At 37.2% G+C, this 16,301-nt stretch overlaps 1 protein-coding gene across 6 annotated transcripts in view; it reads left to right on the top strand.

Annotated features, from left to right (window-relative positions):
* LOC148951400 (uncharacterized) overlaps positions 1 to 16,301 on the top strand; it is a 218,272-nt gene that overhangs the window by 38,024 nt on the left and 163,947 nt on the right. For all 6 annotated transcript variants that reach the window (XM_089090845.1, XM_089090846.1, XM_089090844.1 and 3 more), the window contains one exon: positions 10,215 to 10,313. In XM_089090845.1, the coding sequence (XP_088946971.1) occupies positions 10,215 to 10,313 (99 nt within the window). The remainder of the gene's footprint in view (positions 1 to 10,214; positions 10,314 to 16,301) is intronic.

The raw sequence follows: 16,301 nt of genomic DNA, 5'->3' as shown, positions 1-16,301 counted from the left end.
GAGCAGTGGTAATTGGGCGCTTACTACTTATGCCCCAAGGGCATAACTTACAACATTTGCCCTGAGGGCTGTGGGGGAGTTGTCATCCTCAAAAACCTAACTTCCAGAACTTAAAACTACGTTTAATAAAATGGCTGTCTCAAAATTTTTATTGTATGTGTTTGGGGAAACGGTGGTCGTGAGAGGGGGGTTAGTTGCCCTCCAATCACTTTCGACTATTAAAAAGGGGACTACTTCTTTGAATTCCAATCGAATGAGCCTTTTTTGAAGTTTCTAAGACAACGCCTTCTATAAAAACCGTATATGCCCCCAGGGTATAACATAAAACCCCTGCTTTGAGGGTTGTGGGGGAGTGTCCTCCTCAAAATTATATTTTCTATCTGGAAATCAACTACGCTGAACAAAATGCTTATCTCAAAATTTTGATTGAATGTGTTTGGGGGAATGAGGGGCGTGGGGGGGGGCTAGTAGCCCTCCAATCATTTTCGACTATTAAAAAGGGCACTAGCCCCTTGAATTTCCAATCGAATGAGCCTTTTTGAACTTTCTACGACAACGCCTTCTATAAAAACCATATATGCCCCAAGAGAATAACTTAAAACCCTTGCCCTGAGGGTTGTGGGAGAGTGACCTCCTTAAAATTATATTTTCTATCTGGAAATTGACTACGCTGAACAAAATAGCTCTCTCAAGATTTTGCTTGGATGTGTTTCGGGGAATGAAGGGCGTGGGGGGGGGGCTAGTTGCCCTCTAATCACTTAACTATTAAAAAGGGCACTAGCCCTTTGAATTTCCAATCAAATGAGCCGTTTTTCAAGTATCTACGACAACGCCTTCTATACAAAACCATATATGCCCCCAGGGCATAGATTAAAACCCTTGCCCTGAGGGTTGTGGGGGAGTGTCCTCCTCAAACGTATATTTTTTGTTTGAAAAACAACTACGCTGAGCAAAATGACTATCTAAAAATTTTGATTGGATGTGTTTGGGGGAATGATGGGCGTGGGGGGGGGGGGCTAGCTGCCCTCCAGTCACTTTCGGCGATGAAAAAGGGAACTATCCCTTTGAATTTCCAATCGAATGAGCCTGTTTTGACGTTTCTACGACAACGCCTTCTATAAAAACCTTATATGCCCCCAGGGCATAACTTAAAACCCTTGCCCTGAGGGTTGTGGGGGTGTCCTCCTCAAAAATATATTTTCTATCTGGAAATCAACTACGCTGAACAAAGTGGCTATCTCAAAATTTTGATTGGATGCGTTTGGGGGAATGATTGGTGTGGGGGGGGGGCAGTTGCCCTCCAATCACTTTCGACTATTAAAAAGGGCACTAGAACTCCGGATTTCCAATCGAATAAGCCCCCTTTGAAGTTTCTACGACGACCCCTTCCATATGAAGTGCCTCTGGGAAATAAAAATAAATAAATAATAAAACATTGGAACTGTACGGCCTTTACTATAGGAAACGCTACAGTGCTGCCTCTGAAAAGGGGGAAACACCACCAAAAAGGCAAGTGATCTTGGTGGAAATCAGACTATTAGATTCAGCATATCAGAGAACCCTATTGTAGTGGTTTTAAGCTCCTATATATAAAAATTTAGAATTTTGCATTTTGTATCCCTAGAAGAAAGTTCTTCTGGATGCGCGTTTATTTCTTTCTTTGTTTATTTTGTTTTGTTTTATTTCTTAAGGGGTGACTGTATCGGACTGATGATCCTAGAAGGTCGAGAGAGCGCTCCTTGATCGGAAATCAAAAGTTCTAGTGCCGTTTTTAGACCAAAAAGATTGTGCTACGCGAAAGGGGCATTTTCTGCCATTCTGTAGCACCAAACCGAGATTTTGCTCGATTAAAAATTCTGAGATAGCCAATCGATTTAAAAGTATCAAAAACAGCACATTGAGCTTCCCAGTTGCAGAGGAAGTAATGTCCCACGAAAGCGCATTTGTTCCTGAAAAGCTAAGTAGTCGATACAAGGTAAATAGTTAATATGGACATTTATCTTAATGCTTGATTTAACTAAGTTATCACTTGATTTTCCATAAAATTATGTTCAGTGATGCATAATTCTGCGTCTACTACTAGAGAGGAGGGGCGATGGATCATTTTGTAGGTGTGAGAATTGTCAGATGCCTAAAAGAGCTCATTTCCATGCCAAAACTGCCACTCTCTATAAGCCTTCATATTAATATAGAAAGGGGTGTCTTGAAGGCGGAGCGGAGGGGTAAGAATCAATCTCCCATCTCCATTCATTTACGCTAAGCCTAAATAAGGGTACTGCTGGATGACACCTCCCTTCTTATGGCAGAAATATGTTTCTGACGCTTATTTTAATACTTTCTTTAACTAAACTTAATTATTTCATGTATCAGAAAATTATACTCACTGGTGTGTAACTGCAACTCAGCTTCACCCCGGCGCCGCGCCGATAAGGGAAGGCCGGTGGCGGCTGGCCAAAATAGCAGCGGTGGCCCGCCACCGTTGCACCGCCGATGATTTTTACACGCTGCCGCGGGTGAGATGTCGGTGGCGTGCCGCCGGTGTGATCAATGTTGACCGCAAACATTAATGTTTTCATCAGTCTTTCTCAAATCCCAGCTTGAATTTACAACAGATTCGGGCCTATTCATGAGTTCAGGCTTATTCACGGGCCTAAGTCACTGCTGGACGCTGGTCTTCTTCGTTATTCATCAAGAGAAGTAGAAATCTGGTAGAAACGAAATGGCTGTGACGTTTCTGGACCCTTGCATAATAGTTGAAGTATCTATTAACTATGTATTCTTAACATAAATAATTATCAAAATTAGTAGTTTTTTTTTCATCGAGCATCATTGCATACAAAACTTCAAATACCGTATCACATAACTCGTCAATTATCTGGGTAAAAACCTTGAATAGAAGTTGGAACTTAGCTTGAACTTAGAAGCTTAGTTTTTTCATAATGCTCTTTGCCTATATCTGTTTTGTCACCTTTAAAACAGTTGAAATGGACGGCTTTGATGTTGACTGTTTTTTTTTTTTTTTTTTTTTTTTTGCTCTTTTGGATGCCTAAAAAGCCTTCCTTGTATTAAAAACTGGTTTTAATAGCAATTAAAAAACTAACAATATATTTTTAAGTTTTTTTTGGCTTCCTTATAGAATATATATCATGTAGGATAATGCTGAACTGCTGCTTTTTTGGATTGCTTTTGGCTGCTCTTTTGGATATTATTCATTTTTTCTTTTGGGGATTCATTCCAAATTAGAAATTCATAAATACCTAATATCAGTTAAATTATAAACTGCATCTAAAAGGAGTAAATTTATCAAATTGAAAAATACATGATGGTGAAACACTTAAATTACAATGAGAAAATACTTTGACAAAAATTATAATTCTCACTTCTAAATAGCTTCTAAATACCTCATATTAGAAGAACTTCCAATTGCATAAAAAATCCCTCTGGATACCGCCTTGATAGGATACCCTTTCTGCTTTAAATTAAGAAAACAAATAAATTTTTTGGCATCCTTGCCTTCAATAAAAAAAAATCGAGGTATTTTCATTTAAAAATGAAACCCCCTATCCGTCCCACCTTTGGATACTGCCTTGATAGGATACCATCTCTGTTTTAAATTAAACAAAAAACTAACACCGTCTCTGCTTTAAATTTCAAAAATAATTACATTTTCGGCATCCACGCATTCAATAGAAAGAAATTCGAACAAAAATGTCGAGATTATTCAGATATACCTCAAATTACTGGAAAACTGAGTCATAGATTCGCCGTGGCATTCAATAAGATCCAAGGAATCTAATTAAAAGGGAGCACACACAAAAGATTAGGCCAGTAGCCTATGAGAAATCCAAAAATACCCAAGACAATGAACAAGTCCCAATCGGGGGCCCTGGGCCTATCAAAATTTTTCTATGGTTTCCCAGGGAATTTGATATGATTTTATTCCGTCTCCGTTTTAAATGAAAAAAAATAATTATCTTTTGGCATCCCTGCTTTCAATAAAAAAAATTGAGTTATTATCATTTAAAAATGGTGGCCCCCTACCCCCCCCCCCCTAAAGGCAATAATATACAATTTGTTTTATGAACCCTATTTTTGGAGTTACTTCCGTTTCAATCTTCAATTCACCAGCCTTGGCGAATCTCCATTCACCTAGTCTATAGCTAAATCTTGTCTCAATAGAAGTGGGTTTTTTTTGGGGGGGGGGGAGGTAAAACTTTTTCAGAAAGAAGAATTTATTTTCTTTAATCTATCAGGCGTTCCATAATTGTGTATTAAACATATATATATATATATATATATATATATATATATATATATATATATATATATATATATATATATATATATATATGTATATATAGCAAAAGAAAACAAAATTCTGCAAACTTACGATTCAGCTGTCACAACAAGCTGTTGACTATCAATTTCAAAATCCAACTGAACCTGTATAGTGTATGCGTTCCGTTCAACTTAAAAATAAAATTCTTGACTACGACTGATGTAAGAATCTTATAGCAATTGGGAAACTGTATTCGAAATGGTTTAATCTTAATTCCTAAAGATGATACTTTTGTCAACATTTGAAGAACCGATATATGGCAAATTTGCAATTGTATCTGTCTGTTCTTTATGCAAAGTAACACAAGAGACGAAAATTAACGAACAAAAGAGTAGTTAAGAATTATGGTATGCAAAGTAATATTTGGCAGGGATAGTCACTAGTGATAAATCACTAGGGGTGGCACCGTGAGTGGGTGATTTTCGGGGATTTGGGGAACCAAATTTCTTTTTGGGTGACACATAGATTTTCAGGGAAATTCCCGAAAATTCGGGGATAGTGCAAGCCCTGCTTGATTTCTAATCAGGAAAATCGAAATACTTAACCATACGAGAAAAGAAAAGCTCCGACTTTGCGGTTGACGTAATAAAGAATTGTCGCAAAATTAATTCAGTCAGCCGAACGCCACCACCTCTGCCGGCGACGGTCAACCGGGCCCCTCGTTGGTGGCGTTCGGTTGATGCGCCGGCGTGGCCCTGGGGCTAAACTCATTTTGTAGGCGGGCGTTCAGATGCCTCAAAGAGTGCATTTTAGTGCAAAAACATCCTAACTCTCATTGAGCCTTCAGACAGAAAAATATGGAATTATTTTATGTGGCGGGGGGGGGGGGAGGCAGTAATTGATATCTAATCTCTTGATTATCGCGAATGTTTTGGCCTACGCATTTATTACTAGTGCTGGGGAAAGTGGTGTAATAGTGTTCCTCCCGTTCAATCTGAAATGCTGTAGTAAAAATATTATTTAGAACTTATTCAACAAAACTACTGTTCATTGAAGATTATGATAACATATTCAAATTTTTTCCGAAGTTTTTATTATAATCAAACATTTCAAATCTTTAGCAGAAAAACTAAAAAAAGCGTGATGCTCCCAGTCAATTTACAGTTAAGCCTGGGAATGATTTGAAAACTGATCAGAAACTAAATTAAAAAAACAAGTTTTTTTTTACTGAAAGTAAGGAGCAATATTAAAACTTAAAACGAACAGAAATTATTCCGTAAATTAGTGTATTTTGAATGGATTTTGACTGTGTAAGATTTAATTTGTTGTACTAAACTTTTAATATACGTGATTTATTGAAATATTATTTATGATATTTTTATTAAATTGATTTGTTTGTGGGTTCGTCGATTTATATATATAAGTAGCATTGATATCAGCGGGCCACATAAAGCCGAAAAAAAAAAATCATAGGCAGGGCAATAGCGCTGTGTAAGCAAAGAAACAGGATAAGTCAAAGTATTACCACAGTTTGTGTAACAGTATATTTCAAATTTGATACTATTCGAAAAATAAAGTTAAATTTATTAATTTTTCCGTTGGATATTACTTGACAAAGAATCAGATGCAACGCTATAGCGTTGCCTATAGTTAAGGTCATGCGGCTCCTATGTTTTATTATTATTATTTTTTTCCCCAGAGGTACTTCATATGGAAGGGGTCATCGCATAAACTTAGAAGGGGGCTCATTAGATTGAAAATCGAATGTTCTAGTGCCCTTTTTAAGGATCAAAAGTGATTGGAAGGCAACTAACACCCCTTCCACGCCCACCATTTCTCTTCTCCAAACACATCCAATCAAGATTTTGAGATAGCCATCTTGTTCTACATAGTTGATTTCCAGATAGAAATTATGTTTTTGAGGAGGACACTCCCTCCACAGCCCTCAGGGCAGGAGTTGTAAGTTATACCCTGGGGGCATATAAGGTTTTTATTGAAAGCTTTGTGGTAGAAACTTCAAAAAGGACTCATTCGATTGGAAATTCAAAGGGTTAGTGCCCTTTTTTAATAGTCGAAAGTGATTGGAGGGCAACTAACCTCCCTCTCACGCCCGCCTTTCCCCCAAAGACATCCAATCGAAATTTTTAGATATCCCTTTCGTTCAACGTAGTTGAAAATACTGGAAACTAGGTCTTTGAGTATGACAACCTCCCCCCCCCCCACAGCCCTCAGGGCAAGGGTTGTAGGCTATGCCGTGGGGGCATATAAGGTTTTTGTAAACAGCGTTGTCGTAGAAACTTCAAAAAGGGCTCATTCGATTCGAAGTTGAATGGCTAGGGCCCTTTTTAATAGTCGAAAGTGATTGGAAGGCAACTAACACCCCTTCCACGCCCACAATGTCCCCAAACACATCCAATCAAAATTTTTGAGATAGCCATTTTGTTCCATGTAGTTGAAAGTTCTGGAAATTATATCTTCGAGCAGGACACTCCCCCCACAGTCTTCTGGACAAGGGTTATAAGTTATGCCCTGGGGCATATATGGTTCTTATGGAAGGAATGCTCATATAAACTTCAGGGAGGGCTCATTTGATTGGAAATTTAAAGCTCTAGTTCACTTTTTAAGCGTCAAAAGATATCGGAGGGTAACCAGCCCCCTCCCCACGCCCTTTTTTCCCAAATGTATCTGATAAAAATTTTGAGATACCTATTTTGTTAAAAATAATTCAAACATTATATAGCAAAACTCCGGTGTCGACACAACCCCCCAGGGCCCGGGGGCATGCGTTGTAAGTTATGCCCTGGGGCATATATGGTTCTTGTGGAAGGGATGCTCATATAAACTTCAAAGAGGGCTCATTTTGTTGGATATTGAAAGTTCTAGTTCAGTTTTTGAGGGTCAAAAGAGATTGAAGGGCAACTAGCCCCCATGCCCCTTTTTTTCCAATTATATCCGATAAAAATTTTGAGATAGCCATTAAGTTAAATATTGTTCTAAAGTCAGATAACAAAAACTCAGGTGTCAACACAACCCCCCAGGGACAGGGGGCAGGTGTTGTAAGTTATGCCCTGGGCCAATTATGGTTTTTATGTAATGAATGCTTGTATAAACTTCAAAGAGGACTCGCTTGATTGGAAATTGAAAATTCGAGTTAACTTTTTACTAGTCAAAAGAGATCCGAGGGCAACTAGACCCCCCCCCCCACGCCTTCTTTTTCCAGACCCATCTGATGAAAATTTTGAGATAGACATTTTGCTAAAAATAGTTCAAAGGTCAGATAAGAAAAACTCCGGTGTCAATACAGACCCCAGGGGCCGGGAAAAGGCGTTTTAAGTTATCCGCTGAGGCCATGTATGGTTCTTATGAAAGGGATGCTCGTATAAACTTCATAGAGGGCGCATTTGATTGAAAATTCAAGGTTCTAGTTCACTTTTTAAGAGTCAAGAGATTTAAGGGCAACTAGCCCCCCCCCCCCACACCCTTTTTCCCCAAACCCATCCGCTAAAAATTTTGAGATGGCCAGTTTTTTGAAAAATTGTTCAAAAATTAGGTAACAAAAACTCCGGTGTCAACACAGCCCCCCAGGGGCCTGGGGGTTTGGCGTTGTAAGTGTTTTCCTGGGGACGTATATGGTTCTTATGAAAGGGGTGCTCGTATGAACTTCAGAGAGGGCTCATTTGATTGGAAATTGAAAGTTCTAATTTACTTTTTAAGAGTCAAAAGATATCCAAGGGCAACTAGCACCCCCCGCCCCCACATACCTTTTTTTTCCCAAGCCCATCCGATAAAATTCTTAAAATAGCCATTTTATTAAAAATGTGAAAAAAACGAACAAAAATTAATTAAAAAAAACTTTCCGAAAAATAATTATTTCAAAGAAAAGTAAAGGCCATTTTAAACTTAAGCTCAGCAGAGACAAATACGTTTTAAAATTCAAAATCAAAACGACCAGAAATTACTATCAAAGAATAAATAAAACCCAAAACGAACAGAAATTAAATAAACTATCATAGCAAATAACATACAACAAGTAATAATATAAATGAATAAATATATATGAAAGCGAATAATGCTTAGATTGAATATGAAAATCAAGTTTAAAACGAAAAAAAAAATTGCTATTGAAGTATAAATGAAACTTAAAACGAACAGAAATTAAAAAACAATAAAAAAAAAACATACAATAGATATTAATGTAAATGAATAAATAAATCTTAAAACGAGTGAAACTTAAATTGAGAATGCAAATCAAGCTTGAAACGAACAAAATTCACTACAAACATGAGTTTGAGTATCGCCTCCTCTCACTGTAAAAGTCTAAAACCTGCGTCATTGGCGCTTTACTGAAAACTATATGCGTCTTGAACGGCTTTGGAAAGTATAAACAAAATCAAATTGAATACTTTATTTATAATTATATTAATTTTTGAAAGACCCATCAGTTCAAAAATTTATTTCACTGTAATTTTATTTTTATTTTCAATGCTATAAGAACTAGAAAAGAAAATATTTGTAATACAATTCGTTTTCAGTTAAGCGCCAATGACGCAGTAGGCTTTTGGTTTTTATTTACAGTTAAGGAAGGGGGCAGTATCCAAACTCTTGTTTGTAGTGAAAATATATTCGTCTTGAACAGCTTAGAAAGAACTAATAAATTAAACTGAATATTTGATGTATAATAATATTATTTGCTGAAAGCTCATCAGTTCAAAATTTTACTATAATTTTAATTTTTATTTTCAATATTAAATATAAAAGAGAATATTTGTAATAAAATTGGTTTTCAGTAAAGCCGAGGTCCCTCTTCTAATGAGAACAGCCGAGGTGCCTCCGCTAATGAGAACTAAGGCTGGACATAACATCCTACTGGCTTTTGGAACCTTAAAGACTTGAAGTTGTTGGTATAGTAAGGCGGAAAAAGCTGAAAGTCCAAACGAAAGTGTAATACAGTTCAAACATTAGGGTCAATATTTGATATTTTTTTTGTGATGCACTCTATTTACTTTTCGCTTTACGTTAATGTCATTCACTTACCGTCTATGACGATTTGCTGTTTGTTCTCTGAAATTGCACTTATTTCGTCGAGTGGGCCACATGTGTCGTTTAGCAAAAAAAAAAGTCGATTTAGGTAACGTACATATAATTACAGCCATAGACTTGTCCAATTTTGTCATAATTTGTCTCCTTTTTCTCACTTGCAAAAAATCTTTGAGAAATGGGCCAGTGTTGGCAAAATCGACTTTCCTGTATCAATGTTTAGAAAACTGGGAATTATTAACCGCAGAACAACTTGAAATTGCCAGAATGAACAACCAGAGCAACATCTTTTGAATTGCTGCAACCTATTTACTGAAGAACATGGCGATACTTGTACGTTATAAGTTGTACCTTTTTTTTAATTGTACTATTTTGACAAATTATGTCGATAATAGTAGTGAAAACGTTATCAAGGTTTTTGCAGAAATTGCAACAAGTAATGACAGACTAAGAAAATTGACCAGGGGAATGTTCTGTGTTTAACCCTCCCCCCCTCCTCTTTAAATGGTGTCCTGTGTTGATTTAACTGACATTTGTTTTCAAATTTTTTAAACTGTTTCGAATGAAAATCACTCCAATCGCAAAGTTTGTTTTCTTTCCGTCAACAGAATTCCGAATTCCAGACTATTTATTCTAAACAATTACCACAATGCCAAAACAACAATGAATTCATACATTTCTGGTTATTTCAGCGTAACTAGCTGGTCTAGCGTGTGTAAAATAAAAAACGGATGACTGCTTTTTGTTAAATTATTTTGGAAAGAATTATTTCTCTTTTATTTATCAAGAAAAGGGCGTGTCTTCTCTGGCTTATTTTTATTCAGTAAGAACTTGGATAATAGTTCAGGAAAGTGAAACTACACTTAATAACTGTTAAAACTGTCTTTTACAATTACAGGAATCTTTGAATGCCAAGAAAATGGAACCAAATAATCACTATTGGCACCGTAGTTCATACGGGTATAATGACGTAAATTACCTCGAGGACTCTGTTGAGGTAATTATTTCTTTCATGAAAAAAAAAAAAACACATTTCCCATTATGGCTTCAAGGGGAAGTTCCTTGTCCCATGATGATTCTATCTGTTAAGCTTAACCTTAGAAAGTGACTTTGTTTGGTTTGTAAAGTAGTCCTATGATGTATGGCCCACATGCCGTTGCTAGGGCCATCGTAATAGTTTCGATCAAGTATTGAGACTATTGCTAATCTCTCACTATCTGTTGGTTTTATTTTTCTTTATTAGGAATGAAAAAAGGTAATTTTCGCTTTTTAAGGAATTAATTAAAAAAAACTTTCCGAAAAAGAAATTTTTAACACAAAAGTAGAGCTGTAAACTTAAGGCTGAAAAAAAAAGAAAATAGAGGGTTCATAAGCTTGCAATTAGTTGCATTTTCTCTACCTTTATTTGGTTTGACTCTATGCCATACGTCTTTGTAAGGCCAATTCCGTAGTAGCTACATAGTGGTTATACACCTCCTGAAGCATGGAATTGTTTTATTTAAATTTTTCTTTAGAGATATGCGTTTCCCGAAATTAGCATACTCCCATTTAAATTAGACTTTAGATATTTCTAATTTCTAAGAAAGAGTCAGTTGGATGAATACAGAAACTCTGACTCAAATGATCTTTGCATCAAGACTCCATAATGACCTGTTCCGTAACTTGAACTAGATGAATAAAACAGAAAACAAAAGGAGACCCATTTCTTACCTAGAGTTGCGACTTTTCAAAAGTGATCAATTCAAAGGCCTTTGACACTTTTCTTTTTTATTCTTTGTCTTTGCCCAACAGTCACAACAATGAGCCTTTCATTATTTCTAGAGTAACAGAATTGACGGATGAAATTTTGTCCTGTCTCTAAGCAGGATGACTTTTTTCCCGCTACAACGGAGAAATTACCTCTTTTCGTTTTGACGCAGAAAATACAAGCAAAACATAGTGACAAATATAAATAAATCTTATAAAGAGTAAGAATTAAATTTAAGATTCAAATCAGACTTAAAACGAAGAAAAATTGCTACAAGCAAGAGTTTGGGTATTGCCCCCTCTCTTAACCGTAAAAGTTCTAAACCTTTTGCGTCTTTTAGGCTTCACTGAAAACACATTATAGGCTATAATAAACATTTTTTATTCATATTTATAAATTTGAAAAATAAAGAAAAACAAAACTGACGATGCCTACAAAAAGAGAATTCAAACTGGACTCGAGAGGTCGTGGTCCCGACTTTCAGAAATCACGTGCACCAAGTGGTACGTGATGGCAAAAATGTGCCAAGCGTGGCTGAATTTTTCACGCGTGTTGGAACTGTAACGCGCGTGACGGAAGTGAGTAACGCCTCGACCTGTCTATTGGTGTGATTTATGGTAGAATAATATCGTAACCAGCGTGTTCCCGACTTGGAGTTATCGTGTTCTATCTATTAGGTGGTTTTTTACTCTCAGGGGGGTGGCTATGGGATACCTACTAAGCACTGGACCCTAAAAATAACTTAAATATAATGATTTTCTGTAAACTTATGATAACTTCAATCTGTAGGTTGGTGAGGCGAGGGAAGGAGATGATGGTAGATATCGTTTACTAAAAAAATCCAATTGGTTCATAAACTTAAGACTACGAATATTAACTTTACTTGGGTTTTGAAGATTGATCCGATATGCCCTTTTTTCAATTCTTCTTCAATTGTAATGTTCTTATAATTTTAGAAAAAAAAAAATCTTCCTAGACGAAAAAAGAAAAAAGCAAATGGTCTGAGTGGGAACACAAACAATAAGTTTAAAGGAGTGTCAGGTATGATTTGTTAGTAGTAACGAACCCTGGCTTAAAACCAAAAGATGACTTAACTCATGCTTTCATGATGCTTCAATTGCCATTTGTGCTGACCTTCGTGTACCTTACGTTAGTGCCTTGCTAATTATATTCTTTTTCCATATTTGACTGACAAATGTTTGACAGCTTTAGCGTGTTTTTTTTCTTCTTTCGGAAAGTGAATAATAGTAAAGCGTTCGAGCTATTCAGAGGCCAAAAGCCTACAAAATCAACAACAAATAAAAGTCAAAAGGAGTTGCATTTCTGGTTTTGACTTTTATGTGCTAATCATCTATAGAAAAAAAAAAGTGTTTCGGAGATTATGGAGCTTCTTAATGTCTTGCAGTATGGAAAACGCGCTATTATATATTTTAGTGAGGTTTAATCTAGGGATGGGCACACTAGTTTCCGTGGGATTCATGCCACCCACAAAGACTTTCAATGAGACCCTCGGAGAATGTGCTGCTGCGGCTCTTTTTACTCTGAATATAATTGATAATTGAAAAGACCTGTTACTACTGAACACTCACTGATGGACACTTAGAGTTACAAGTTGTGCTGTTCATTTGTAACAGTGATTTGACGCAATATTTCAATAAATGTATTGTTCAATAAATGTCTTCTTCAATATAGAAGAAGAAAGCAGGAGGACAGAAGAAAACATGGCTTGCGGCAGTCAAGGCTGACCTAGAGCCTATTTGGGGTTTCCAAAAATTTGGGTGACGCTGGGATCGTCACTGGCTCGAAATTATGGAGCCTGCCACCCTCGAGCGAAATCTCTGGAAAGATACTTGTCGTCGTCTGCTGGGCGCCACGATGAGCCTGGATACGGCTTGAACGTGCAACAAGTACAAGTACAAATGTATTGTTAATTATCGACAAATATATATTATCGCTGATACGTAAAATTTTCCCTAATTTTGTATGATTTACAGAAGTACTTTGTTTTGTGATTTTTTCCTTCGTTTTCATGAGATTGTTGTGGGTTAGTGCACATACGTTAATGTTCTTAAAATGACGATAAGGTTATAAATAAAACTTTCATGAAAGATTTCTTCGGTTTATGTGTTAACATTGTTCATGTGGCCTACGAAAACTCTGAAAACATTCCTACCCAACATTAGGCTGATCCGATTTGGACTCTTTCATTTTTACTTAGAGCCAGATTGTTCTTTTCTTTAGTTGGAACTCGATGTTCTTGTTTAATTGACGTTGGAGTAACAACTAAGTCGGTACAAGAAAATTTTTGTTTACCGACAAATTTCTGGCTCTGACAAAGTAGAAGCAAGAATAAAAACTTATATTGCTTGCTCTTTTCTATGAGTTTGCTGAAAACGTTGAAAGTAATTTTTACCAGGGTTACATTTTGCTAGGAAAACAAAAACAAATTTTTTCAGAAAAATTGTATTCGAGTTAAGATTATGAAACGAGACTGAAATCTGTTAAACCTTTTGTTTAATAAAAGCGTGACAGGGAAGGGACTAACAATTTTTATGGAGAAGCTACTGTCCTGCTATGGTTTGGACGAGTTTTCAATTTACTGTCTTCTCGAATAATTTAGATTTTTACTCTCGTCTGAGGATTTTTTTTCAAAATTAGAGTGCAAATAATAATAAACTGATTGAAACATCATTAAAATCACAATGTTTTTTTTCAGGGGGGGGGGGTAGGTGATTTCGGGCCTCAATCCACCAACCACTCCCTGTATTTTCGTGCCTGTTTTACTATCATTACTATCAGTACATCCTTTCATTTAACGGCTTAAAGGGCTGGACTGCATTACACTGGGCTATTTAAAGCTTGGAAACGCCTCAAACTGCTTTAATAGTTTTTGATGCCTTTTAAAGATTTTATCTAGCAATGACCATGCTACTACTTTAGCTAAACGGTTCCATTTATAGTGGAGTACCATCATTAGGAATTCCGGCACCAGATGGATTTGCAAATTGATGTCTTGGTTTACCAAGCATCAATCACCCACGTGAAATGACCTGCAGAGTAGAGAAATGCATACTGTTTAGCAGTTTGGAGAAACTGCATAAAAAAAAGAATTAATTGAAAAAAAGAAGGTAAATACTGTTTTATTTTATAAAAAAAATATTATCCATAAAAAACTCTATGTTAGGATCTGAGTTTTTTTTAGGAGAGCCGTGGAAAGGGTTAGTGTTTAAAGACGTTCACGCTTTTAGACTCAATATAAGACTTTCATGTATTTTACCATACTATTAACAAAAAAAGCTATATTGGGAGTTTGTATATAACCCCCCCCCCCCCCATAAAAATGTATATAATACATAATAATTTATTTCCAACTCTATACATGACTTTTTTTTAATAAAAAAAGAAGGCCAGGAAACAAAAAAATTCTGGGGGGTGTATATCTGGGCTGTAGGGCGGCTGCGGAAGCGTTGGGATGCCGGTTTTGGTCACGTAGCTGTTTACGAGAAAGGCGGTGTGAGCCGGGGTGTTGTCGTGGTTGCAACTTCCAGTTGGCTGCGATGTCTTGTTGAACCCGATTGACCCTTTATTTGAGTCTCTTGAGCACTTCCACATAAAACTTGGCGTTGACGGTTTGTCCAAGATGAACGAATTCATGGTGGACGCCGCTTTTGATGTCAAAAAAGACAATGAGTATCGTTTTCACTTTGAATTGGCTCATTCTTGCCTTTTTGGGCGGGGAGGTGCCGACGTGTGCCACTCGGAAGATTGCCTTTTTGTCTCGGGATCATACTCAAGGTCCCAGGACTTGTCACCTGTGATTACGCTATTCAAAAATTTGGGGTCACTTTCACACATCTTAAAATGTTCTTGGCATGCTTACACTCGCCGCAATTTTTGGTCGTCAGTGAGCACTTTTGGGACCGTCTTCGTGCACACCTTGCGCATGTTAAAACGCACCATCACAATGTCATGAACAACAGATTTCGGTAAATTTAACATTTGGGCAATTAAACGAATGCATAGTCAACGGTCTGAGTTCAAAACTTAGCGCACACGAGTCACATTGTCGGTGTTTGTCGTAGGTGTTCCAGCACGGTCTTCATCGGCGACCTCTTCCCGGCCCTCCGAAAAGGCTTGGTGCCCCCAAAACACACCCCTTCTTGCTAAAGCCACATCTGGGTAAGCCTGCTTGATCATATCAAACGTCTCTGTCGCAGATTTACCGAGTTTCACGCAGAATATAATCGTGTACCTCTGCTCTAACGAACGCTTGCACCACTCACAGAAATACGTCACGAAAAAATATCTGTCCTGACTCTCCAGGGGCTCGGAGACAACTGACCAGCCGCTCGTTCGTTAGCTAGGAACGCCCTCTACCGAATCCAGTCGGCGCCCACACGTTCCGAAGTACAGTCGCGGTGGAAGAAAATCAGTCCCATTACTTTCCGGACAAACCCTGTATATGATAGCTAAGAAATTACCCCAGAAAGACGGAAAAGGAAAGTGCAGGTGTAACTACCCGGATAAGTGGGTGGTTAGCATCCAGAGAAGGATGAATATCTTCTTTAAGCTTAATGCTGTGCCTGGCAAAGCGACTTTAATGTCGGAAGCGCCAAAATTCCTGTAATGTCCATATTGTCTGCGACGCAGGTATGACAAAATTTGTAATTTCTGAAATGCATAATGTTATTGTGTCTGATATCACAAGACCCAAGCAAAACGTAAACACCGGCTGTAAACAAAACTGCGTGATCACAAAAGCTGGAACACATTTTAGCTAGTGCTTTTCTATTGTATGTGGTTTGGATGATTTTAACGTCCATTAGTTTCATCTTATCTTTAATATCAATTAGTAATGGGAATGGAAATGAAGATCGCGATCTACAAATGTTGATACTAAGCCACCGGAGAGAGTAATCAATACTTTTTACAGGAAATAAATCATAATCGACAAGGGTCACCTGGGATTTGAAATTAAATGCTAAAGGACTATTTACAATGGGATTTTGCAAATACTGAGGTTTAGTTAGCGCTAATATGAACCAATCAGATTTTTCAGTGAGTTTTTAAACTGGCTGAAAGACAAAATTTAATTTAATTGGCTTAAATTGGCGTTAGGTAAATATCGATATTAATAAAACCTCATTGTGAATGGGCCTTAAGTTCTCGTATTTTTCGGTCTTGAGACTTAAATCAGTTTTCTGGCAAAGGCTTGAGGTGAGCAGCACTGACTTCTGT

This window comes from Artemia sp. Qi Xiang Cuo, chromosome 6 (assembly GCF_049724085.1).
Source record: "Artemia sp. Qi Xiang Cuo chromosome 6, ASM4972408v1, whole genome shotgun sequence".
NCBI lineage: Eukaryota > Metazoa > Arthropoda > Branchiopoda > Anostraca > Artemiidae > Artemia > Artemia sp. Qi Xiang Cuo.
The sequence above is the reverse complement of the archived record's forward strand: the minus strand, read 5'-3'. Positions and strand labels throughout refer to the sequence as shown.